This window comes from Pan paniscus, chromosome 18 (assembly GCF_029289425.2).
Source record: "Pan paniscus chromosome 18, NHGRI_mPanPan1-v2.0_pri, whole genome shotgun sequence".
NCBI lineage: Eukaryota > Metazoa > Chordata > Mammalia > Primates > Hominidae > Pan > Pan paniscus.
The window spans coordinates 67,659,372-67,684,723 of NC_073267.2; the positions used below are offsets into that span (position 1 = coordinate 67,659,372).

At 45.9% G+C, this 25,352-nt stretch overlaps 1 protein-coding gene across 2 annotated transcripts in view; it reads right to left on the reverse strand.

Annotated features, from left to right (window-relative positions):
• Window positions 1-1,590, reverse strand: part of CSNK2A2 (casein kinase 2 alpha 2) — a 40,194-nt gene extending 38,604 nt beyond the window's left edge. The window contains exons 1-2 of one of the 2 annotated variants that reach the window (XM_034940298.4): window positions 1,059-1,590; window positions 171-282 (exon numbers count right to left, since the gene is read on the reverse strand). In XM_034940298.4, coding sequence (XP_034796189.1) covers window positions 171-282; window positions 1,059-1,162 — 216 coding nt within the window. In that variant the 5' untranslated portion in view covers window positions 1,163-1,590. The remainder of the gene's footprint in view (window positions 1-170; window positions 283-1,058) is intronic. The other variant, XM_055099161.2, reaches the window with a different exon arrangement.
• Window positions 1,591-25,352: the final 23,762 nt, after the last annotated feature.

Below are 25,352 nucleotides of genomic sequence, written 5' to 3' on the forward strand. Positions count from 1 at the left end.
ACTATGATCTGCACTCCAGCCTGGGTGACAGAGTGAGACTCTTGACTCTAAACAAATAAATTAAATTAAATTCAAGCTTGCATTGCCCATTATAGAATGTGACTGGGGTACCTTACAAACTTTTGCCCTGTGGGGAGAAAAATGTTACATACCACTCATAGGACACTCACCTTCAGGATTTTTACAACCACTCTCTCATTGTTGGTGATATTAATGGCCTCAAATACTTCACTATATTTTCCCCGACCAAGTTTTCGAACCAGTTGGTAATCATCTTGATTACTGTAAAAGGAAGACACACACATAAATGCCAGGACTGGGGGTTAACCAAGCCTATGCCCACTGTACACGTCACTCAGCCGCTTCCACCAGGCAAACACTTGGAAGTGTCTATACATCACGTCACAACTCATTCCCTAAATGAAAGCCACGACATAATCTTGGCTCCCTTCACTCTGCAGAGCTCCTAACCTAATTGGTCTCTCCTAACTTGGGAAGATGGGGCAGGAAGGCAACGCTCTGAGCCAATCCAGAGGGGCGAGCAAAGCACCCGTCCTGAAGGCCTAGAGGGTGCCCCCTGTGCCCCGCGGCTCTCCAGCACCTGCTTCTCGTTTCACATCTTGAAGGTAGACAGTGCCTGTTTTACAAATCTGGACGTCTTTAATAAATTTCCTCCCACCACCTCATCTCAGAAAACCTAAAAGGCAGGGCATTTTAATAGCTCCAAAGGACAGCTGTTGACTTCCCACCCCAGTGGAAACCCAGAAGTGTGAGGAAGGGCTTCCACCCGGCGTCGATCCCTGGACCCCACACTTCTCCCCGAGTAAAAAAGCATTCCTTGGGGGAAAGGGTGCGCAAAGCGGGGAGAAAGGGACGAAACGGGGGTAAAGGGGAGGGAAGAGGAAGACGAGGACTTGTGCAAGAGCGGGACCTCTGCCACCCTGCGGGCCCGCGGAGGGGTCGGCGGGAGACACCACCGGGCCCGAGTGCGGTTCGCAGGGGGTGGCCGGGCGGGGGCAGGGATCAGCGGGCCCGGCGGGGGGCGGCGACGGCTTTACCCCCAGCTCGGGACGTGAGCCTCGTAGTCCCAGTACTCGCGGCTCCTCAGACTGTTCACCTCGGCGTAGACCCGGGCCCTGCTGCCCGCGGCCGGGCCGGGCATGGCGGGCGGGACCGGGGGGCGGCGCGGGGCGCAGAGGGTGGCGGCGGCGGCGCGGCGGGGGACGCGGGGCGGCGGGCGGAGGAGGCAGCCGGCCGCCGGGCGCTGGAGGAGGAGGAGGAGGAGGAGCGCGGCGGCGGGCGGCCGCGCCAGGCCGGGCCCGCGGGGGCGGGCGGGCTGGGGGCGCGGGGGGCGCCGGCCGAGCCGGCCCGGCCCTGGAGCGGCCGGCGGGTTGGCGGGGCGGGCGGCGCTCGCGCTCCGCGGCGGTCTCCGCTCGGCTCGCGGCCCCCAGGAGGCGGCGGCGGCGACACCGGCAGCGGCAGCCACCGGCCGGGAAAGGGGCAGCGGCGGCGGCAGCGGAGAAGAAGGAGGAGAGGAGGAGGAGGCGGAGGAAACCCGGAAAAGGGGCCGCGCTCACTGGGAGCGGCCGCCGCCCGGCCTGGGGCCGCCCAGGCTCACAGCGCCCCCTGGAGCGCGGGGGGACCCGCCGGGCGGTGCCGGCCCCGCCCCGGCCCCGCCCCGGCACGCCCCGCCGCCTACCTCGCGCCCTCCGCCACCCTCGCCCTCCCGCCGCCACAGGTCGGACTGTCCAAATCGCCTCACCCTCGGGCTGGCCTGACTTCACGCCACAGGAGCCCCCCCTTCCACTGGCCGTTGCCCTAGAGCCCTCGCCCGCGACTCTCGACCCTTTCACTGTCCTTGGAGACCCTACCCCCAGCCCTGCACTCACCCAGCTTTTACCCACCCAACACATCCCATACTGACCCTATTCTGACCCTCCTGTCACCCAAACTGTCAAGTCCCTCCCCAGGGCCTCACTCAAACCTCAGAACCTCCCCCACCCCAATACTTCTCCCTTCCCCCGAGACATACCCCTCCTTCCCCCTCTGGACCCTGCCCTGTTAGGGTAGACTCCTCGGTCCCCAAGGCTTCCTACCCCCGTCATTCAGAGTCCTCCTCACAAAACCTTTCTACACTTTCCCCAAATGCCCTTCCAGAGCCTTCCCTGAATATCCACTTTGGTCACTTGGTTAAGCTGGCATTGACCAGGTTGTGCCACTGCAAAGTTACAATTTTTCCCTTTGTGATTAATAAGTCATTTGTGGGGAGAGACTTTGAGAGTGTAAATCTCCTGTTTGTGTTTAGGAGGAGGGAGAGCAGGAGAATTGCAAATCCGACCTGAAGGGACAGGCTGGGTTGGGGATGTGCCGACAGTAGGTGGTCAACTGAGCTGGCCTGGCTTCCAGTGCTGCCTGCAGCCCTGAACACCCTTCTCCTTTGATCTTCTAGGCCTTTCTTCTGTCTTCCTTTCCCATCCCTCATCCTTTATCGACAGCACCTCTGCACCCAGTACAGGTTGCTTTCATTCCAGTCCCTTTTCACATTCTGTTTTCTGGATGAAACCCTGGGCCTTCCTCCTTGACACAGCTAAGAGCAGTCTGTGGAGTCAGATCTATCCAGCACTGCTACTTAGAAGCTGTGTGACCTTAGGGCAATTACTCAACCTCTCTGTGTCACAGATTCTGCAGCATAAAACCAGTAATAACTCTCACTTCACAGGGCTGCAAGGAGAATTAAACAAGGTAAACCATGTGAAACACTTAGGATGGTGTTCACTATTAGGATACTATGTGTTCAATACGATTATTCCCAGGCCCAGGGCCTTTCTCTGATCATTCCTCCCTCCCTGAGACCACCGTGCATCCATCTTTTGGTTCCTTCTATCCTCCAAGCTTAACTAGGAGCCACCCCCAACCCCTCCACCCCACCTTCCCAAGGGCGACTCCTTTTTCCTATTCAAGTTTCACCTTTTTCTTTATTAGTAGTATTTTTTTAGAAATAGGGTGTCTCTATATTGCCCAGGCTGGAGTGCAGTGGCTATTCACAGGCATGATCCCACTACTGATCCGAACAGGAGTTTTGACCTGCTGTTTGCCACCTGGCAACCTGGTGGTCCCCCAGCCCCAGGAGGTCATCATAGTTGATGCCAAACTTAGTGTGGACGCCTGATTGGCATTGCGCACTACAGCCCAGAACTCCTGGGCTCAAACGATCTTCCCACCCCAGCTTCCCGAGGAGTTGGGACTACAGGCATGCCCCCAGCTCAAGTCTCACCTTAAAGATCACTTTCTCTAGAGTTGATACTTCTCTATCTCAGCACCCTATCCACATCCTTCATCAAACTGCATATCTTGTCATTATTTGTTTCCTGGGTTATTGTCTGTCCCCTCCCTTGTAAAAACAGCACAAGAGCAAGGACAGAGTGTGGGCGCTCACCACTGACTCTCCCAGCATTTGCCACAGTCAGAGACCTTCAGTGAATACAGTGCTACCCCACAGATGACTTAGGAATTACCAAGGGGAAACGAGGTCACCACCTTACCCATGGTCCAAACTTCTCATCAGTAGGGAACCAACTGATCCTCTGATGTGATGCACTGAGAAGGGACACCTCCCCCATGTGGTCCTCCTGCCAAAACATTTAACCTGAATCTAATAATAAGGACACCATCAGACAAATCCAAGCTGGGCGACATTCTGCCAAACAGCTAGCCTGGGTTCTTCAAAAAGTCAATGTCACTAGGAGAAACAAAACCAAACGAAACCCTGGATTCGTATTCTTGATTACTGAAGACTGAGAGACATAACTAGATGAAGTGTATGATCCTGAATTAGAGTCTGGATTTTTTTTTTAAAGTAGAAAGGAAAGGAGGGAAAGAGAAAGAATACAGCTCATATTGGGCTGGTGCAAAAGTTATTGAAATTCAATTGAAAGTAATGGTGAAAACCGCAGTTACTTTTGCACCAACCTAATAGAAGGGTACTGCAGGGGAAATTTGAATATAGGATGTATATTACACAATGTTAATGTATATTACACAACATTATATTGTATCAATGTTAAAGTTTGTGAGTATGATCATTGTATTTAGTTATGCAGGAGAATCCCATAATTTTAGGAGTTACATGCCAAGTGTGTAGAGATGAAGAATCAATATTTGCAACTTAGTCTCAAATTGTTCTCCAGAAAAATGTGGGTTTCTGAGAGCATAAGCATGCATAGAGTGGGGAGGAATTGGGGGAAAATTTTGATAATTAGTGAATGTAGTTGAACAGTACATGAGCTTGCAACTTTTTGGTAGAATTTGAAAATTTTCAAAATAAAAACTAGAAAAAAAAATTAATGGAAAAAGTGGACTTTGGAATTTAATTCCTGAACCTGCAAACCTTTCTAAATCTCTTTCACTCTAGAAGACATAAATATCCTCAAGCTCTTAATGCAGCTTTAGGATTTGTTTCTGACAAGTCCCTGTGAACTAGAGCAGACCAGAGATTCTTAATGCCAGTCCTTGGATGAATTTCCCGAGTTCTGGGAACCCCTGACACAATATGCAGAATTTGTGGGTTTGTGTGTGTGTGTGTGCATGTGTGTGTGTGTGTGTGTCCATTCTTTCCTTAGCATACATCAGATTCTCAAAGGAGGCCATGACCCAAAAATGATTACAAACCACTGGTTTAACTACTATGTCCAACCTCAGCTGGGGCCTCATTCCTCACCTCCACCCTCACCCACCTCTGACCCCACCCACCCTCCGTGCACCTTCCTCTCATCCCTCACCACATAGCCCACACCCATCTCACGTAACCTGCTCCCACACCTGCGGGATGCCTGAGGATTCACCCACACACCACTCTGGTGCAACACACTCCTGGATTTGGCTGACACCATACTAACTCAGCCCTAAAACCTGCAGTCAGTCCACCCACAGCCAAATGGAATGTTTCTGTGGTTTGTTGGGAGGTTGGGTGGGCACCCCATGGAATTGGCAGAGACCCCTGCCTCTCATTTCTGCCCACCCGCCATGAAACTGGCTTGGCTTGAGTTAAGGTGGGCAATTGGAAATGGTACTCACGCAACCCTCACTGAAGGAGTCTCACTTGGGTATGAAGAGGGATAGGGTGGTGACTCTGCAGGGGAGGTGCCAGGCAGGGAGGGTCCGTGAATTAGAAGTGACTTCCCCTCATTACTCTGTGTGTGCAGTTTGAGGGTGAGTATAATTCAGTGGTGCAACAAAAGGGAATGAAAGAGGGTATTTTGAATCAAATAACCCAACACTTTCATACCACCTCCAATGCCCCCAAATTCTATCCAAACACCAAAAATCCAAAAAACAAAAGCACATTTTAAAATCCCACTGAAGGCCACCTATCTTCACAAGCCTACTTTCAAAACATTTGAGAAGTTTATAGGCTTTTATCCTGCATCGATACTTCTCAAGAACCTAGCCTAAAAAAAAATGAAAATTATGAACAAAGAATTATTAATCATGATGGCAATTTGTGTGTTCATCACACACATAATGATTCTACATCATTGAATCCTGACAAAACCATACATGGCTAAAAACCATTGAATTTAGACTTTAAATGGGTGGATTTATGTTATGTGCATTTTATCTCAACATAGCTGTTTTTAGAAATCTATGAGGTTGGAGCTCTTGTAAGGGTCCCCTTTGTGCAGAGGAGGAAACCAAGACTCCAATGACAATGACCAACTGAGGCAGAGCCTGGATTCGAACTCTGATCTTTCTGACCACCACGTCACTTTCCTTAACCCCTTTCTGATTCAGTATGTCATGCAAAGGCCCACAGACGTTCCGCATGATAATCATTATCTTTAATCACGAAAATGTAAAATGATGTAAATATCACAAGCTGGGGGACCAGCTAAATAAATTGTGATACATTCCCTACAGTGAACTATTAGGCATTACTAAAAAGCATGATTATGAGGAATTTTTAGCAATGGAAAAATTTTAGGACACAAGATTTTTAAATAGGAGAGCTGGGTATGATGGTTCATGCCTGTAATCCCAGCACTTTGGGAGGCCAAGGTGGAAGGATCTCTTGAGGCCAGGAGTTTGGTATCAGCCTGGGCAACATTGAGAGACCCCAACTCTACAATAAAATTTTAAAAATTAGCTGGGTATGTTGGTGCAAGCCTTAGCTACTCAGGAGGCTGAAACAGGTGGATTGTTTGAGCCCAGGAGTTCGAGGCTGCAGTAAGCAATGGTCATGCCATTGCACTCCAGCCTGAATCACAGAGTAAGCTCCTATCTCCAAAAATAAATAGATAAATAAATAAATACGTGTTAAAAATTTGTGGCCAGGTGTGGTGGTTCACGCCTGTAATCCCAGCACTTTGGGAGGCCGAGATGGGTGGATCACCTGAGGCCAAAATGGTGAAACCCCATCTCTATTAAAAATACAAAAAATTAGCTGGGCATGGTGGAAGCACGCCTGTAACCCCAGCTACTTGGGAGGCTGAGGCAGAAGAATCACTTGAGCCCGGGAGGCAGAGGTTGCAGTGAGCTGAGATTGCACCATTGCACTCCAGCCTGGGCAACAAGAGCGAAACTCCGTCTCAAAAAAAAAAAGTTGTACAAGTAATTGTGGTAAGCAGAATAACGTCCTTCACCCACCTCGAAGATACACACTTATGGCCGGGCACAGTGGCTCATGCCTGTAATCCCAGCACTTTGGGATGCTGAGGTGGGTGGATCACCTGAAGCCAGGAGTTTGAGACCAGCCTGGACAACATAGTGAAACCCTGTCTCTACTAAAAATACAAAAATTTGCTGAGTGTGGTGGCATGCACCTGTAATCCCAGCTATTCAGGAAGCTGAGGCAGGAGAACTGTTTGAACCCGGGAGGTGGAGGTTGTAGTGAGCCGAGATTGTGCCATTGCACTCCAGCCTGGGCAACAGAATGAGGCTCCATTTCAAAAAAAAAAAAAAGATATACACTTACTCTTCCCCAGAATCTGTAAATATGTTACCTTATATGGAAAAAGAAACTTTGCAGATGTGCTTAAATTAAGGATTTTGAGATAGAAAATCATCACGGAGCATCCAGGTTGATTAAATATACTCACCATGGTCCGTATAAAGTGAAAGAGAGAGGCGGGATGTCAGAGAAGTAGATGTATTGATGAAGCCGTGGTCAGAATGATGTGATTGCTGGCTTTGAAGACGGAAGGGGGGTGGCGCCAAGAAACATAGATCACCTCTAGAAGCTGAAAAAGGCAAGAAAACGGATCCTCCCCTAGAGGAGCACTGTAGCCCTGTCAACACTTTGATTGTAGTCCAATGAGACCCGTTTAGAATAAATTTGTGTTGCTTAAAGCCGCTAAGTTTGTGGCAATTTGCTACAGCAGCAATGGGAAACTCCTGCAGTAGTGCATGGTTAATAACAAAGACTGTCTCCTTTGATGAAAACTTTACTCAGGCTCCTGAGTCCTTTATAATAAGCTTGATCTTGGACTTCCCTCTCGTCCTTGTTGAATCTACTTTGAGCAAGAATGCTGCTAATCGGTTGAGCAAAAAATCACTACCTTTGCCATCTGATCACCTTCAGTATCCTATCACCCTGGCCTGCCTTCAGCAATAACTCTATCAAGTCAATTTAGCCAGAAACCCCTTGTCCCTGATGTGTCCTCTTAGTAACTTTCTGTCCGCTGACCCCAACTCTGTTCCTTAGTTATAAATACCCACGTGTTCTTGTTGGAGTAGCTGTTGAGTATGGTCTCTGTCACTCACTGCAAAACCCCTTGCAGTGGTCCCTATACCTGTCGCCATGACCCTCATTTGGATAAAGTCTGCCTCACCCTCTTTAACAAAAGTGCCATGAATAATTTTTTCTTTAACATTAATATTTTTCAAGAAATTCAAGAGTCAGTCAGATAAAAAGTGAAACTTGTCCTTCTTTGCCTTCCACATTTCCACAGTTTGGTGTGTATCCTTCCAGGCCTTTTTCTATGCAATAAGAATGGATGATACAACCTATTATTTTGTTTTGCTTTGCTTTGTTTCAAAGCAGGACACCAGTGCATACCTATAGTTTTTTTGCTTGTTTGTTTGTTTTGTTTGTTTGTTTGTTTTTTGAGACGGAGTCTCGTTCTGTTGCCCAGGCTGGAGTACATTGGCACAATCTTGGCTCACTGCAACCTCCGCCTCCTGGATTCAAGCGAGCCTCCTGCCTCAGCCTCCCAAGTAGCTGGGACTACAGGAGCCTGTCACCATGCGTGGCTAATTTTTGTATTTTTAGTAGAGACGGGGTTTTCACCACATTGGCCAGGCTGGTCTTGAACGCCTGACCTCAGGTGATCTGCCAGCCTCAGCCTCCCAAAGTGCTGGAATTACAGGCATGAGCCACCGTGCCCAGCCTATACCTACACTTAGATAAATTTTCAGGTATGTAACAAATGCATACAAAAAGAACTGGAAGGAAATGCGTTATATGCTTTGGGGTCTTGGAAGCATAGATTTTACTTTCATAATTGGGGGGAATCAAACCAAGGTTTTCAGGCTGTTGACCATCCTAATCCTCCCCTCAAGAACTTGTGGGTTAATGGGGGCTTTACACCAGCTAGGAAAGGACAGAGGGTAGGGACGTAGGGTCTTGAGTTCTCTCTGTAATCCAAGGAGTTTATGGGGAATTGCTAAGAGAAAAACTTTAGACAAATTAAATTTAGCAGAGTTTAATTGAGGAAAGAACGATTCTAGAATCAGGGAGCCCTTAGAACCAGAATAGGCATGGAGAACTCTGACCTGACCGTGGTCAGGCAACATTTATGGACAGAAAACAAATGAGGTACACAGGCAGTTGGGTTGGTTACAGCTCAGCTCTTGCCTTATTTGAACGTAGTCTGATCAGTGGGGCGCCTGTGATTGACTGAAGCTTGGCTGCTGTGATTGGCTGAGACTCAGCTGTTTGTTACAATAGTAGACTCCTAAGTTAGGATTTCAGTCGGTTTACCTGCAAGATAGGTTGCAGTTCATTATATAAAGACTCAAGTACGGAGATGTCCGCAGGCCAAATTTAGTTTAATTTACCAGAGTGCTGGACTCTTACCTTGGGGTTTCTTTGAGGCACCAGACAGGTGAATAAAATATATACATTAAGGCCAAATTGGCTGCACTCCCCCTGGGAACATGCGCACATAAATTCCTTAGGAATATAACTTTCTTATTCTTTTTTGTCCTAGTCATCCTTACCGTGTGACCCACTCTGTCCTCCAACCAGAGAATGCCCCTGAGGGGGATGGTGGGAATGTGCCAGAGCCTGTCCTGGGCAAGAGAGCCAGAGGAATGGGAATTTTCTGCTGGTGCTCCTGTGGGGGAGCCCTCTTATTCAGTCTTGCCTGGCTGGAGAAAAGGGCACATTTTTTTTCATTTGGGGGGTGGGGGGTGCCCACCCCTCACCCCCCAAATGAAGCTCAGTGAACTGAAACTCTTCTAATATTCTCAGGGAAGGATGAATTAATCTCTTTAGACTAAAATTTAACTAACAGCTATTGCAAAGGGATTTAAATCTTAAATAGGAAAAGGACTAAGAAGTCTGGTGAATGCAGCCTTAATCCTGGAGTTTCAAGAGATACAAAAGTGGAGGGGCTACTTTGAAGGGCAAACAGTACTTTCCTGGTGGACACACCCACTTCTGCCTGGTTGGAGTGGGCATTTGGAGGGGAGTGGGCTGACCCTGCAGTGACAGTCTCCCATAGACCCTGGCAAAGCCATCAAACTTCAAAAACACTCATCATTTTCCTGCCAAACTGCTCTTCCATAGTATCTCTTTATTTTATTTATGTATTTATCTATCTATTTATTTTTATGAGATAGGATCTTGCTCTGTCACCCAGGCTGGAGTGCAGTAGCTCGATCATGGCTCACTGCAGCCTCAATCTCCCAGACTCAAGTGATCCTCCCACCTCAGCCTCCCAAGTAACTGAGACTACAGGCGCACATCATCGTGCCCAGCCAATTTATGCAGAGACAGTTTTGCCATGTTGCCCGGGCTGGTCTCAAACTCCTGGGCTCAAGTGATCCTCCTGCTTTGGCCTCCCAAAGTGCTGGTATTATAGGCATGAGCCTCTGCACCCTGCCCACAGTATCTCTTAGCCCAACCAAATTTCCCAGAATCACCAACAGCTCCCACATCCCCCCACCACTCCCCAACCCCAACCAAGTGCAACTGGCTTCCTCTCCAGATGGCCACTCCCATCTACACTCTTGTCTGGGTGCCCACAGCCTTTGTCCTAAGTTAAGCCAGCTCCTCCCTGGATTTTCCTCTGGGGGCCTTTCCTACAGTGATCTCTGGGCTTTTAGACTCCGCACACACTAAACCAGAGGTCCTCAACCTAGGTCAGTAGTGAGAACTCAGTGGGTTCATAAATTCAGACACAAAAAAATTATGTCATTATTCACCAATCTCTAAATAAAATTTAGCATTTCCTCTCTCCCATTATGGATATAGTAAAAAAAAAAAAAAAGCAATACAATACAAAACAAAACATGGCAGTATTAGCAGTACCTGTGACTTTGTCACCAGTGGAAATCAGACATGTGCTAGTCACATTACAGTTGCTGTTATTTTGAAGCAGGAAAATTTGCTCCCCAGAAAGGCTAGCTGCTCTGATTGTTGCAGGCAAAAAACATGTGGAGGAATCCTCTTGAGTTTGGACTTTTCCTCCTGTGTTCCAGCCCCTACTCTTCCTCCCCTTAGGCCTTCTGTTCAGAAGACTCTGAGCCTGGGATTTGGTGACATTTACTATCCCCCGACAGACACTAGCTTCTCTATCCTGAAGAAAAACTAAATGAAACTAAATGAAGTTGCACATGCAAGCTCTACTTTTTGTTTTAGGAAGCACACCATTCTGGATGCTTGCAGAAGTCTTCCTGTTTGACTAGAGGATGACATGGAAACCCTGGATCCTAGTCCTGCCTGTTCCCAAGCCAGTGAGGAAACTCCCGGCCGAATAAAGCCATTTCTTTAACCCAGTTCTGAGGGGTTTTGTCCGGGGCTCATCCTGCTACATTAGTGATGGGCCCTTTGTCAGCTCTGATGCCCATGAGAGCACAGAGTATAGCAGAAGTTCCCATGGATGATCAGAAAACACAATCAATCCCAAGAAGATCAAAACTCTACACGCCTAAGGTATGATCAATCCCTCCATAGAGAAAGTGGAAGAGACACAGATGACAGTAGAGAAAGACAATTAGGAAAAGACGGCAGTGGTTGCCACCACACTGGACGTCAGTGTCATTGAGAGATTCATCTTTCAGTGAAGCAGGAGCTTGTCCTGATTAGCAGAATTGTGTCATTCTGTCAACACCTATACATTATGACCATCTAATCCTTAGGGTCTATCCTAATTTTGTCATTTGCCCAAATAATGTCCTTTAGAGGAGGGGTCCCTAACCCCAGGGCTGTGGACCAGTACTAGTCCATGGCCTGTTAGGAACCAGGCTGCACAGCAGGAGGTGAGCGGTAGGTGAGCAAACATTACCATCTAAGTTCTGCCTCCTGTCAGATCATGGTGCATTAGATTCTCATAGGAACTCAAACCCTACTGTGAACTGCACAAGCAAGGGATCTAGGATGCATGCTCATTATGGGAATTTTTTTTTTTTGAGATGGAGTCTCGCTCTGTCATCCAGGCTGGAGTGCAGTGGCGTGATCTCAGCTCACTGCAACCGCCGCCTCCCAGATTCAAGCGATTCTGCTGCCTCAGCCTCTCTAGTAGCTGGGATTACAGGTGTGCACCACCATGCTCAGCTAATTTTTGTATTATTAGTAGAGACGGGGCTTCACCATGTTGGCCAGGCTGGTCTCGAACTCCTGACCTCAGGTGATCCACCCACCTCGGCCTCCCAAAGTGCTGAGATGGTAGGCATGAGTTACCACGCCCAGCCTTCTTAAGGGAATCTAACTAATGCCTGATGATCTGAGGTGGAATAGTTCCATCCCAAAATCATCCCCCCACCCCCAAATTGTCTTCTACAAAACCAGTCCCTGGTGCCAAAAAGGTTGGGGACCACTGCTTTAGAGCAAAAAGATCCCCTCAGTAACCACGTGCAGCATTTAGTGGTCATTTTTAAAAATCTCTTTCCATTTATGACAGTTTTTTAGTGTCTTTTTGAAGATTATTTGTGAGTTATTTTGTGACATATTCCTGAATGGGGTTATCTGATGTTTCTTCATAATTAGATTCAGATTATGCATCTCTGGCAGAAATATCACAGAAATAAAGCTGTGTTCTTCTCATTGCATCCTACCAGGTGGCATACAGTTTTCTTGGTCCCATTACTGAAGATATTAACTTCAATCAGTTGATTATCAGGGTAGTGTATGCCAGATTTCTTTACTGTAAAGTGACTCTTTTTATGCTTTTTTTTTTTTTTTTTTTTTTTTGAGACAGAATCTCATACTGTCACCCAGGCTGGAGTGCAGTGGTGTGATCTCAGCTCACTGCAACCTCCGCCTCCCAGGTTCAAGCAATTCTCCTGCCTCAGCCTCTCAAGTAGCTGGGATTACAGGTGCCTGCCACCACACCCAGCTAATTTTTTTGTATTTTTAGTAGAGACGGGGTTTCACCATGTTGGCCAGGCTGGTCTCAAACTCCTGACCTTGTGATCTGCCCTCCTCAGGGGATATTAAATGTCACCAAATCCCAAAGTGCTGGGATTACAGGCGTGACCCACTGTGCCTGGCCCTTTTTATGTTTTTAATGAATTCATACTTGGGACTGAGGTATTTTCTTTGTTTAAATTTTTTTTATTAAAAAAAATTCTGACTACAAAGACCTAGAAAAGAAGGGTTAAGGCATTTTGAAAACTATGTAATTATCCTAGTCCTCATCAAACTTTCTATTTAATTATTTATATTATTGGTTTTTTGTTGTTGTTTGCTTTTTTTTTTTTTTTTTTGAGATGGAGTCTCGCTCTGTCGCCCAGGCTGGAGTGCAGTGGCGCAATCTTGGCTCACTGCAAGCTCTGCCTCCTGGATTCACACCATTCTCCTACCTCAGCCTCCCAAGTAGCTGGGACTACAGGTGCCTGCCACCATGCCTGGTTAATTTTTTTGTATTTTGTTAGTGGAGATGGGGTTTCACCGTGTTAGCCAGGATGGTCTCAATCTCCTGACCTCGTGATCCGCCCTCCTTGGCCTCCCAAAGTGGGGGATTACAGGCATGAGCCACGGCACCCAACCTTTTGTTTGTTTTCTGAGACAGAGACTTGCTCTGTTGCCCAGCCTGGAGTGCAGTGACACGATCACTGCTCACTACAGCCTTGACCTCCCAAGCTCAAGCGATCCTCCCACCTCAGCCTCCCAAGTAGCTGGAACCCCAGGTGCTTGCCACTATGCCCGGCTAAATTTTTAAAAATTGTTTGTAGCTATGGGGGTCTTTGTATGTTGCACAGGCTGGTCTTGAACTCCCGGGCTCAAGTAATCCACCCACCTTGTCCTCCCAAAGTGCTGGGACTGTAGAGATGAGCCACCAGGCCCAGCAGTTATTTATATTATTATGGACTCATGGATATCTATTTTATCCAATGAGTTATAATCCATTATTATCATGAGTTATTTTGATGCTCAAATCATTTCTATTTGCTGGTGGGAGCCCCTTCCAACTGGCTCCTGAATCCCTTTTACCTGTCCTATCGTCCTCTGATCGCTTTCTTGTTTTTGGCACAAAATTTGCTCCTGGTTCATCTTCTACTTTTCCTGTTCCAGCCCTGGAATCAACCATTGCTCAAAGGGATCCTGATTCCTTTTAGTGGAGACTAGTGTTTAGAAGCCAACATCAGGGCATGAGTGTGCTCATTGTTATTGAACTATTGCTGCTCCCAGGCTGAGCTAGAGAATACATGTATGTATACATTCAATAACATATACATGCAGACACACATTTATACATTTATTTATTTCTGTATTTATTTGTGTATATTGAAAACTATGAGTACATTTCATGCCTCCAATTCCAATCTAACACCACAGAACTCATTCTAGTTTTCTTTCTATATTTGTAATCCTCTTTTCTGACAGTGAGCAAGCTGGCAATACAGGGCTCTTTGAGATGGAGGAGGCAGTGTTAAGAAAGGTCTCTCTGAGAAGGTGACATTTAAGCTGAGACTTGAAGAAGTGAAGGCATCAGCAAGGCAGATTCTGGGGGAAGAATGTTCTAGGGAGAACATGATAGTAATTGCAATGGCCCTGCAAGAAGCATGCTGGTGTGTTGGAGGAAAAGCAGGTGTCCTGTGGCTGAGCCAGTAGGCAAGTAATGTCAGCCAGGTAAGAGGGATGGTTCAAGTAGCACCCTATTGTAAGGACTACAGTAGTGACCAAGATAGGAAGCCATTGGCCCATGTTGAATGCAGAAGAGATATTGCTTTATAAAGGATTGCTCTAACTGCAAATGTGGAAGCAGAGTCACCAGCCAGGAGACCTGCAGGAAACCAGGAAAGTGAGGAGGATGGTTGGGAAGGTGGTGAGAAATGCTCAGATTCGGGAATCATATTTTAGGGGAAGCTAACAAGATGTGGCATGTGGGGTTTGAGAGGTAGGTGGTGGCACATGGTGCTATGTAAGTGTTTGTTAAATAAATAAAATAGAAAAATTGTATGCAAAGCACTTAGCACAATGTGTGACATAGAATAAATGAATCATGACCACTGTCCATTGATGAATGAAGATGAAAACCTTCCCTGAGCCCCACTGACCCAATTCTGGCCCCATCTTGGCATCCTGAAATGTCATCTCTTGAGCACTGCTGCCCCTTTTCTACCAGAGCTCCCTTATATCCTGTTCCCACCCTTCCCAATGACTCAAAACTCCCACTTCCTCTGAGTCCTGTCCCTGCAGGGTGTGGGTTGGCATCTATCTGATAAGCTAATTCACAATAAGGTATGGACTTCTTGCAAGATGCTTACCCCTCCCAGAAGGATTCACACTTTAAAAAGGTGGCAACTTATTTACTTACCTCTGGGAACGTGGTGGAATCTCTGACAGTATGGCAGGGTGGTGAAGGAGGTCATTTTGTTTTGGGCAGGCCTCAAATGACACCATAGGGAGACCTGGGACCTCCTTGAGGGGGCCCAGCCCAGGGCCAGCCTGCATTCCTCTGTCTACTGCCTCACGTTACAAACCATGGCACTTACTGCTGCTATTTACTGCAAGAACTTGATCCTGATGTGGCCAAAAGAGCATCTTTCTAGATTCTCTCCCCATGGTGGGCAGGGCTTGGTGTAGCGGCCATACCCCTTTGAGACCCCCCACCTGTGGGATGGCTCAGAAAGGCAGTCTTCACTCATTGATCAGACTTAATCTATGAATGGAAATTTATAACCTGATGCCATGGTGCTGGGTACCTCCGATTGTGTGCAAAATTGGTGTCTGTGCAAGATTGGTTTAAGAAGCAAGGCCACAAAACCACAGTGAGATACCACTTCTAGCCCACTAGGATGGCTGTAATAAAAAAGATAGATAGTAACAAGTGTTAACAAGATGTGGAGAAATTAGAACCCTTATACATTCAGGGCTGGTGGGGATGCAAAATGGTGCAGCCACTTTGGAAAACAGCTTGGTAGTTCCTAGAAAGATTAAACACAGTTACCGCATGAGCCAGAAACTTCATGCCTAGGTATATTATACTCAAGAGAAATTAAAACATAAGTCCCCTCCAAAACGTGTAATTAATGTTTATAGCAGGATTTTTCAAAATAGCCAAAGAGTGAAAATAACTCATATGCCCGCCCATCAACTAATTAATGGATACATAAAACCTGGTATATCTATCCTATAGACTATTATATGATAATAAAAAGGAATGAAGTACTGATCTGTGCTATGACATGGATGAACCTTGAAAATATTGTGCTAAGTGAAAGAAACCGGACACAAAAGGCCCACATGTTGTATGGTTCCATTTACACAGAATGGACAGAATAGGCAAATCCATAGAGGCAGAATGTGGATTATAGGTTGCTGGGGACTGGGCAGAAATGGGGACTGACTGTATTGGGTATAGAGTTTCTTTTTAGGGTGATGAATATGTTTTAAAACTGATTGCACAACTCTGTGAATATACTTAAAAAAACCCATTGAATTGTACCCTTTGGTATGTGAATTATATCTCCATGAAAGTTATATATTCATAAAAATGAAAGCAAGTAAGAAGCGAAGAAGGAAGAAAGGAAGGCAGGGAGGGAGACAGAGAGGGAGAGAAGGATGAAGGAAGGAGGAAGGAAGGAAATAATGAGAAGGAGGAAGGAGGGGCCGGTGTAGTGGCTCACGCCTGTAATCTCAGCACTTGGAGGCTGAGGTGGGCAGATCACTTGAGATCAGGAGTTCAAGACCAGCCTGGACAACATGGTGAAACCCCGTCTCTACTAAACATACAAAAATCAGCTGGGCGTTGGGGTATGCACCTGTAATCCCAGCTATTCGGGAGGCTGAGGCATGAGAATTGCTTGAACCCAGGAGGCAGATGTTGCGGTGAGCTGAGATTGTGCCACTGCACTCCAGCCTGGGTGACGGAGCCAGAGTCCACCAAAAAAAAAAAAAAAAGAAAGAAAGAGGGAGGAGAGTGAGGGGAGGGAGGGAAGAAAGAAGGAGGAAGAAAAGAAAGGAAGGGAGAGGAGGAAGAAAGGGAGGGAGGGAATGAGGGAAGAGGGGAAGAAAGAAGGAAGGAAAAAAGGGAAGGTTCAAGAAAAGAAAGATAGGAAGGAAGGGAGTGAGGGAGGAAAGAAAAAGAGGAAGGGAAGGAGGGAAGGAGAGAAGGGAGGGAGGGAGGGATGGGAGGGAAGGAAAGGAAAGGTGGGAGGGAGGGAGAGAGAAATGAAAAGGAGGGAAGGAAAGAAGGTAGGAAGGAAAGAAAAAGGAAGGAAGGAAGGAAGGCCATATGGAAGAGGAAGCCAGGCCAGGTGCAGTAACTAATTGGAAATACCCAGGTCCCTGGGGACTGGTCTCACCTTCTTAGAGTGTGGGTAGAGGAGAGGAAGATGAGAGATGACAAGGAACCACAGAAATCTTGTCCACTTTCCCTTAGGGAAATACTGTGCAGAGTGTGCTTGGGGAACTATGGGATATTGAGAAAAATGATCCCAAACGTGGCAAATAAGGCAAGAAGAAGACTGTGCGTCACTTCAGTGCACGCTGGGCATTGCTTAACAGACCACTCCTGGATTGTTTCATAATCTGAGGGACGTACCTTTGTTTGACTTCAACTTTACTGTTGACTGGGGCCCAGATTCTATAAAGTTATGTGCTAATTTGTAGAATTTTGTTTGATAGAGATGCAAATGATTTTTGTCTAGTAGAAAAGAGAACCCCAAAGGTTACCGTTTTATTTGCCCTGTTGGCTATTAATCAGTTTTGTCTCTAACCTAACAAACTGATTTTAGTGTGTCTTTCTTGATGGACTATATAACCCTTTTCCCTCTAATTCTCTTTTGCACTAATCTTTACCATACTGCTGGGTCCCCCATTAACAAGTTATATGTATCTTGGTGCATGCTCACTTGTATAACAGTTGCATTTTTAATGTTCTTAAAGTTATACTTTGAAAGGGAACAGGAGTTATTTGCTGTATTTCAAAAATGATACCAATAATCATGCCTGTAATCCCAGCACTTTGGGAGGCCGAGGCAGGTGGATCACTTGAAGTTGGGAGTTCGAGACCAGCCTGGCCAACATGGTGAAACCTCGTCTCTACTAAAAATACGAAAATTGGCTGGGCATGGTGGCGGGCGCCTGTAATCCCAGCTACTTGGGAGGCTGAGGCAGGAGAATCACATGAACCTGGGACGTGGACATGGAGGTCACAGTGAGCCGAGATCACACCACTGCACTCCAGCCTGGATGACAGAGTGCGACTATGTCTCAAAAAAAAGATACCAATAAGTGATGGCCTTAATCACCATAGACACCAGAACTTAAGCTATAAGGTGGAGACACCTGGATGCACAAATGAGAAGGGATTGCAAAATACTCTGGGAACTTAAAGCAGGGGGAGACATTACAATGTTAGGACCTGGAGAAGAAGGGTTTTCCTTAAAATTTTATACAAATGTGTGTGTGTGTATACATGGATGCTTACATTCTACACAGAAGAAGAGAGAGAAAAAAACGAAAAGGCTACAAAAATAATCACCTAGCCAGGTGCGGTGGCATGTGCCTATAGTCCCAGCTACTCGAGAGGCTGAGATGGGAGAATTGCTTGAGGCCAGGAGTTTGAGGTTATAGTGTGCCATGATTGCACTTGTGAATAGCCACTGCCCTTCAGCTTGGGCAACACGGAAAGACCCCATCTCTTAAAAAATAAGAATAATGGGGCCGGGAGTGGTGGTTCATGCCTGTAATCTCAGCACTTTGGGAGGCCAAGGCGGGCAGACGACCTGAAGTCAGGAGTTCAAGACCAGTCTGGCCAACATGGTGAAACCCTGTCTCTACTAAAAATACAAAACATTAGCTGCGTGTGGTGGCAGGCACCTGTAATCCTAGCTACTCGGGAGGCTGAGGCAGGAGAACTGCTTGAACCTGGGAGGCAGAGGTTGCAGTGAGCCAAGATTGTGCCACTGCACTCCAGCCTGGGCGACAAGAGTGAAACTCTGTCTAAAAAAAAAAAAAAAAAAGAATAATGACCAAAATTATGTTATCAGTGGTTATCTCGAGGGGGTTTAAGGAAATTTTAAAGTTTTCTTCCCTGAGCTTGTCTGTATCTTCCAATTTTCCACAATAAATATGTATTACATTTGAGTTTTTTGACATTTTTTGAAAGAAAGCCAGCAAATAAATTTGACAGGAAACAAAACTCAAGAGTAAGTTAAGAGAAATGAAACCCTTATCTGAGCACACAGGGGAATAGAGTGCTGAGAAAGTATGTTCTCCCCAATTAATAAATAACTAGTTGTGACAGAAACACAAGAAGTAAAAACTGGGTTTTCACTAACTGCGTTGTAGATGGCTAAGAGGTCTTCAGATCAGTTTATAGCAGTGGTTTTCAATAGGGGGTGATTTGTTTCCCTGGGGCACATTAAGCAATGAATGGAGACATTTTTTATTGTCACCAATGGGAAAGTGGTGGGTATCTAGTGGTGGAGGCCATGATGTACTAAACATCCTGTAATGCACAGGACAGCTTCTGCAACAAAGAATTATCTGGTCCAAAATGTCAGTGGTGCCACAATTGAGAAATCATGGTTTACAGGAAAAAAGCCAAAGGGAAAAAATCAGAATCTGAGTTGTCCACACTATAACTCTAATTATGTAAATACAGAGGCAAAGATATGGTTAAAACTATGTGCAACCCATTCCCACCCACCAAATCCTGCTCCTTGACAGCAGAGATGCCTGCCCTGCTGTCATCCCCACCCACTGGGGGATAAGGAATGATGAACGGGTACTTTTTTCTTTTTTCTCTCCTCTGGAATAGGACTTCTGTCCCTACCTTGGAACATTATGCAGCTTTCATAAAGAGTAAGATAAATCTATATATGCTGACATTGAAAGATGTCCAGAATATATTAAGTGAAAAAAAGCGAATCGTCCAATGATATGTACAGCACGTACAAAGGGGTATGAATACTCACGTGTGTAGGGAAGCATCATTGCAGCAATCTACACTAGGGGAAAAATGGAAAACATGGCACTTTCACTTCATAGATTGAAGGCATTCATTTTTGTCTGCCCCCTCCCAAAGCCCAACCAAAATCAGAGTCAATGAACTAAAAAGGTATAAACTCACAAAAGAAACAAAATGAAGCAGAGACAGGAAAATAGCAGATGAGAGTTTTGGTTTTGGTGTTTTTTTGTTTTTTTGTTTTTTTGAGACGGAGTCTCTCTCTGTCGCCCAGGCTGGAGTGCAGTGGCATGATCTCGGCTGACTGCAAGCTCCGCCTCCCGGGTTCACGCCATTCTCCTGCCTCAGCCTCTCCGAGTAGCTGGGACTACAGGCGCCCACCACCATGCCTGGCTAATTTTTTGTATTTTTAGTAGAGATGGGGTTTCACCGTGTTAGCCAGGATGGTCTTGGTCTCCTGACCTCATGATCCACCCTCCTCCGCCTCCCAAAGTGCTGGGATTACAGGCGTGAGCCACTGCGCCCGGCCGCAGATGAGAGTTTTAAACACATTTTTGGAAGGTGGAAAGCAGGTGAGGTTGGTAGAGCTGAAAATGCCTGCAGAAGGAAATATCAACCAGCAGTCAGTGTACCTGTTAGCCTGTAGTCTTTGCATGGAGAAGTGGCTTCCTTTCCTCTAGATGCTTGACATCCATCTAGTGGGAAAGTGATATAATGTGCTGTTCCTCCCACCCTTTACTGCTACCTGCTGGAACATTATCATAATAAGTGGACAAAGCAAAAATGTTTACAAGGTGAATGGCACCCCTAAGATATGGTTCCACTGTGTGCTGCCCAACCTGCACACCTCTACAAGGGGTCTCCCCACAAGAAACAGAAAGATCTATGGACTAAAACCCCAAATGCCAGAAATTTAGTCAGAATGATGTGTTGGAGGTTGTTATGATTTGAATGTGTCCCCCAAAGACCTTGTGTTGGAAAGTTAATCCCCAGTGCGACAGTGTTGGGAGGTGGGGTCTAATCAGAAGTGATTAGGTTATGAGGACTCCCTGCTCTTATGAATGGATTAATGTTATTGTCACAGGGGTGGGTTCATTACTACAAAAGTGAGCTTGTTGTAAAATCCAGTTTGTCCCCCTCTTGCTCCCATACTGTCTTGCCTTTTCACCTTCTGTCATGGATGATGGTGCCCAAAGGCCCTCACTAGATGCTTGCACCATGCTCTTGGACTTCCCAGCCTCCAGAACTGTGAGCCAAATACATTTATTTTCTTTATGAATTACCAAGTCTATAGTATTCTGCTATTGCAATACAAAATGGACTAAGACAGAGGTGGAATGGGCTTGAAAACAGAAGTAAAACTAGGAACCCCATATAAGAGGTGGTGAGACCACTGTAGAGATTGTGTTTTTCAGAGATAGCCACTACAAATATCTCCCATTCCACATGCTATTCCACAGTGTGACTGTGACATTCCTCCTCTTGAGAGATATAGTCTAGGTCCCCTCCCCTTGAGTTGAGGCAGGCTCAATTCAAGTGACTCATTTATAACAATAGAATTCAGTGGAAGTGATGGTGCATAATTTCCAAGGCTGGAACTCTCATGCTGAAACTATAAATCTCTATGTGAACAGTTTGACTGCCCTGACACTGCCATACTGTAAGGAAGCTTAAAACAGCTCATATGGAGAAACCACATGGAGAAGACCTGAGACTTCAGAGAAAGAGAGATAGATGCTTTGCCAGCTGCATGCTAATCCAGTTTCAATCATTGTTTGGCTGCAACAGCATGAGAGATCCCAAACTAGAACCACCCAGCTGAGCCCTTCCCAAATTCTTCAGCCACAGAAAGTATGAGAGACAGTAAAATCAGTGTTTTTATTTTAATTAGTTTGGGGTGATTTTTTGCATAGCAGTTATAACTGGAATAGCCACTTGGATCCCCTTTCAAATCTGGGGCGCCTGGGCAACTACCCTTTCCTGACCTTGCCAGAAATTTGTTCTACAGAAAAATGAGACTTAAGGACACTAGAGGCCGGGTGCAGTGGCTCATGCCTGTAAACCCAACACTTTGGGAAGCCAAGGCGGGTGGATCACTTGAGGTCAGGAGTTTGAGACCAGCCTGGTCAACATGGTGAAACCCCGTCTCTACTAAAAACACAAAAAATTAGCCAGGTGTGGTGGCAGGCGCCTGTAATCCCAGCTACTTATGAGGCTGAGGCAAGAGAATCACTTGAACCTGGGAGGTAGAGGTTGCAGTGAGCCGAGATGGTGCCATTGCACTCCAGCCTGAGCAACAAGAGCGAAATGTCATCTCAAAAAAATAAAGGACACTAGACATGGCAGAAGGGAGGGGGAGACACTATACTAAAAACGGGGATGATATGTGAAAGTCTGTGTGAACCCTAGCCCTTCCTTGGCTCTAAGGATGCTGCCAGCCAGGCACATATCCTTCCTCAGCAGGAGACTGGAGAATTATCACTAGAGAAGACTCAGAAAATTAGCCTAGATATTATGGGCCAAGCTAAGTTCTCCGCATAGAAGCAGGTGTGTGCCTTTTTAAAAAGCTAGATCTCCTGTAATCCCAGCACTTTGGGAGGCCAAGGCGGGCGGATCACGAGGTCAGGAGATTGAGACCATCCTCGCTAACATGGTGAAACCCTGTTTCTACTAAAAAATACAAAAAATTAGCCGGGCGTGGTGGCAGGCACCTGTAGTCCCAGCTACTCGGGAGGCTGAGGCAGGAGAATGGCGTGAACCTGGGAGGTGGAGCTTGCAGTAAGCCGAGATTGCGCCACTCCACTCCAGTCTGGGTGACAGAGTGAGACTCTGTCTCAAAAAAAAAAAGTTACATCTCACTATAGTTCATATTCTTACAGAAATAATGAGCTATTGCATCCATAAGACAAGAATAAGATTTTACTTTTAAAAAGGAGGGGCAGCCATTCTTGCACTGCTGTAAAGAAATACCTGATATGGGTAATTTATAAAGAAAAGAGGTTTAACTGGCTCAGAGTTCTGCAGGTTATACTGGTAGCACAGGGGCTTCTGCCTCTGGGAAGGCCTTGGGAAGATTACAATCATGGTGGTAGGCGAAGGGAAAGCAGGGACATATTTCATGGCCAGAGCAAGGAGCAAGAGAGAGATGGGGGAGATGCCACACACTTTAAACAACCAGATATCATGAGAACTCACTCACTGTAAAGTACCAAGTGGGGAAATCAGCCCCCATGATCCAATCACTTCCCTCCAGGCCCCACCTTCAACACTGGGGATTACAATTCTACATGAGATTTGGGTGGGGACGCACATCCAAACCATATCAGGGTATCTTGGTTTGGGTTTCCCCAGCAGCAGACTCTGAGACAATGATTCCAGTATAAGTAAATTTTGGCAGGTATTCACAGAAAATACAAGTTGAGGATTGGGGAAGTGAGATAGGGAAGTGAGGGAAGCCAATAAAAGGTGTGCTATCCAGCCAGTTAGCGTTGTAGACAGCTGGAGCTTGATATTACTAGGAAACTCCAAGAGATGGTGTAGAACTTGCTGCAGAAGCATCCCAATCAATGGGCAATAATCCACTAACTGCTTCTAAGGGAATTGACCTTACTTTCTTCCAGCTTGTCCTGTACTCAGGCTGAGGATGCTACTTGGAAGAAAACAGCCCTTGTGCAGACAGTCATAGATATTTACAGAAAATAGCCTTGGGCATCATGCAGGAGCTAATGCCAAGGATTTGTGGATAGGGCACCAACAATGTCTGCTGCAAGAAGCTACCAGAAGACAAGAAAGAGTTCTTGTAAATGAAAAATGTGAAAGTAGAAATAAAATATTCCATGGGAGTTTGAGGCAGGAAAAGTTAAAGAAATCCTTCAAAAGTAGGATAAGAAGAGAAATAGAAAGAGATAAAAATAGAAAAGAAAAATATCCAAGAGGCCCAAGGTACAACTAATAGAAATTTCAGAAAAAGAAAATACGGGGTACAGAAAATTGTTATAAGACTAATTCGTAAAATTTTTTCTCACACCTGTAATCCCAGCACTTTGGGAGGCTAAAACAGGCCGATGGCTTGAGCCCAGGAGTTCAAGACCAGCCTGGGCAACATGGCAAAAACCCATCTTTACTAAAAATAATAAAAATTAGCCAGGGATGGTAGCACACATCTGTAGTCCCAGCTACTCAGGAGGCTGATAAAGTAGGATCATCTGAGCTCAGGAGGTGGAGGTTTCAGTGAGCTGTGATTGTGCCACTGCACTCCAGCCTGGGTGACAGAGTGAGACGCTGTCTAAAAAAAATTTTTCAAGAACATGACTTTCAGGTTGAAAGGAACTATCAAATGCCCAGAAAAATGAATAAAATAGAGTCACATAATCACAAAACTTCAGACTACACAAATTAAAGAGAACAGCCCAAGAACTTCTGTAAAGACAATACAGGCTTTATACACAAGATCAGGAATGAGAATGGCATTGGACTTCTCCAAATACACAATGGGAGCCCAAATGTAATGGTTTCAAAAATTCTTAGCAAAAATAATTTCCAACTCTAGAATTCTAGAATTCCAAGCCGAAGTCTCAGTCCCTCAAGTTTGAGGGTAGCATAAAAACATTTTCAGACATACAAGGTCTCAAAAAATATACTCCCATGCACCCTTTCTCAGAAAGCTACTAGAGGATCTGCTCTACCAAAAAGAAGAGAGTATCAAGAAAGAGAAAGATAAGAGACCCAGGAAATACAGAAAGCAACACAGAAGAAAGAGAGAGAGTTGTGGGTGGGCCACACAGACAGAATGAGCTTTCTGTAGTGGAGTAGGATGGCTCCAGAGCATCCTTGTGGGAAATGGAATTTCTAAATGATGTTGTGCTTGACAGTGTAGACAATAGCATCCAGAGGGGTTTTACACTTCTGTTGGAGAGTTTTAAAAGAATTTGTGATAGAAACATAGAAATCTAAGCAGGTGTAAAAAAATATTTCCCAGAGGAAATATTAAACAAAGAAAACAATGTAATCATACGTGGCTTAGCAACAGTGGTTCTTGCTCTTGGCTAAACATTGGAATCCCTTTGGGAGTGTCAAAACATCCTGATACCTGGACCCCACTCCCAGACAGCCTGGTTGACTAGATCTAGGGTGTGGGCTGGGCTCTGAGATTGTTTTAAACTCCCTGTATGGTTCGATGTGCAGTTAAAGTACAGAACCACTGTTTGGCAGGAAAAAGTAGTTCTATGGTTACAATAATGTAAACAGGGGATACTGATTTAACTGGAAAACTATTATATGGGAATAATTGACAGACAAGTTGGTGGGGTGGTGAGTGTAAACCATTAAATCCACTTCCACCACAGTAGGAAGGCAGTCAATCATGTCTAAGGTTGAGAAATCAAGAAATCATACATTAGCATCTTATTTGTAAATATGGAGGTAAGTACCAGAAGAAACAGCTGAAAGTGGCAAGTCATTTTCTTTTCCTTTTTTTTTTTTTTTTTTTTGAGATGGGGTCTGGCTCTGTCCCCCAGGCTGGAGTGCAGTGGCATGATCTGGGCTCACTGCAGCCTCCACTTTCTGAGTTCAAGCGATTCTCCTGCCTCAGCTTCTGGAATAGTTGGGACTACAGGTGCCTGACCCCACCCCTCCATGCCTGGCTAATTTTGTGTGTGTGTGTGTGTGTGTATTTTTAGTAGAGGTGGGGTTTCACCATGTTGCCCAGACTGGTCTGGAACTCCTGGCCTCAGGTGATCCGCCTGCCTTGGCCTTCCAAAGTGCTGGAATTAC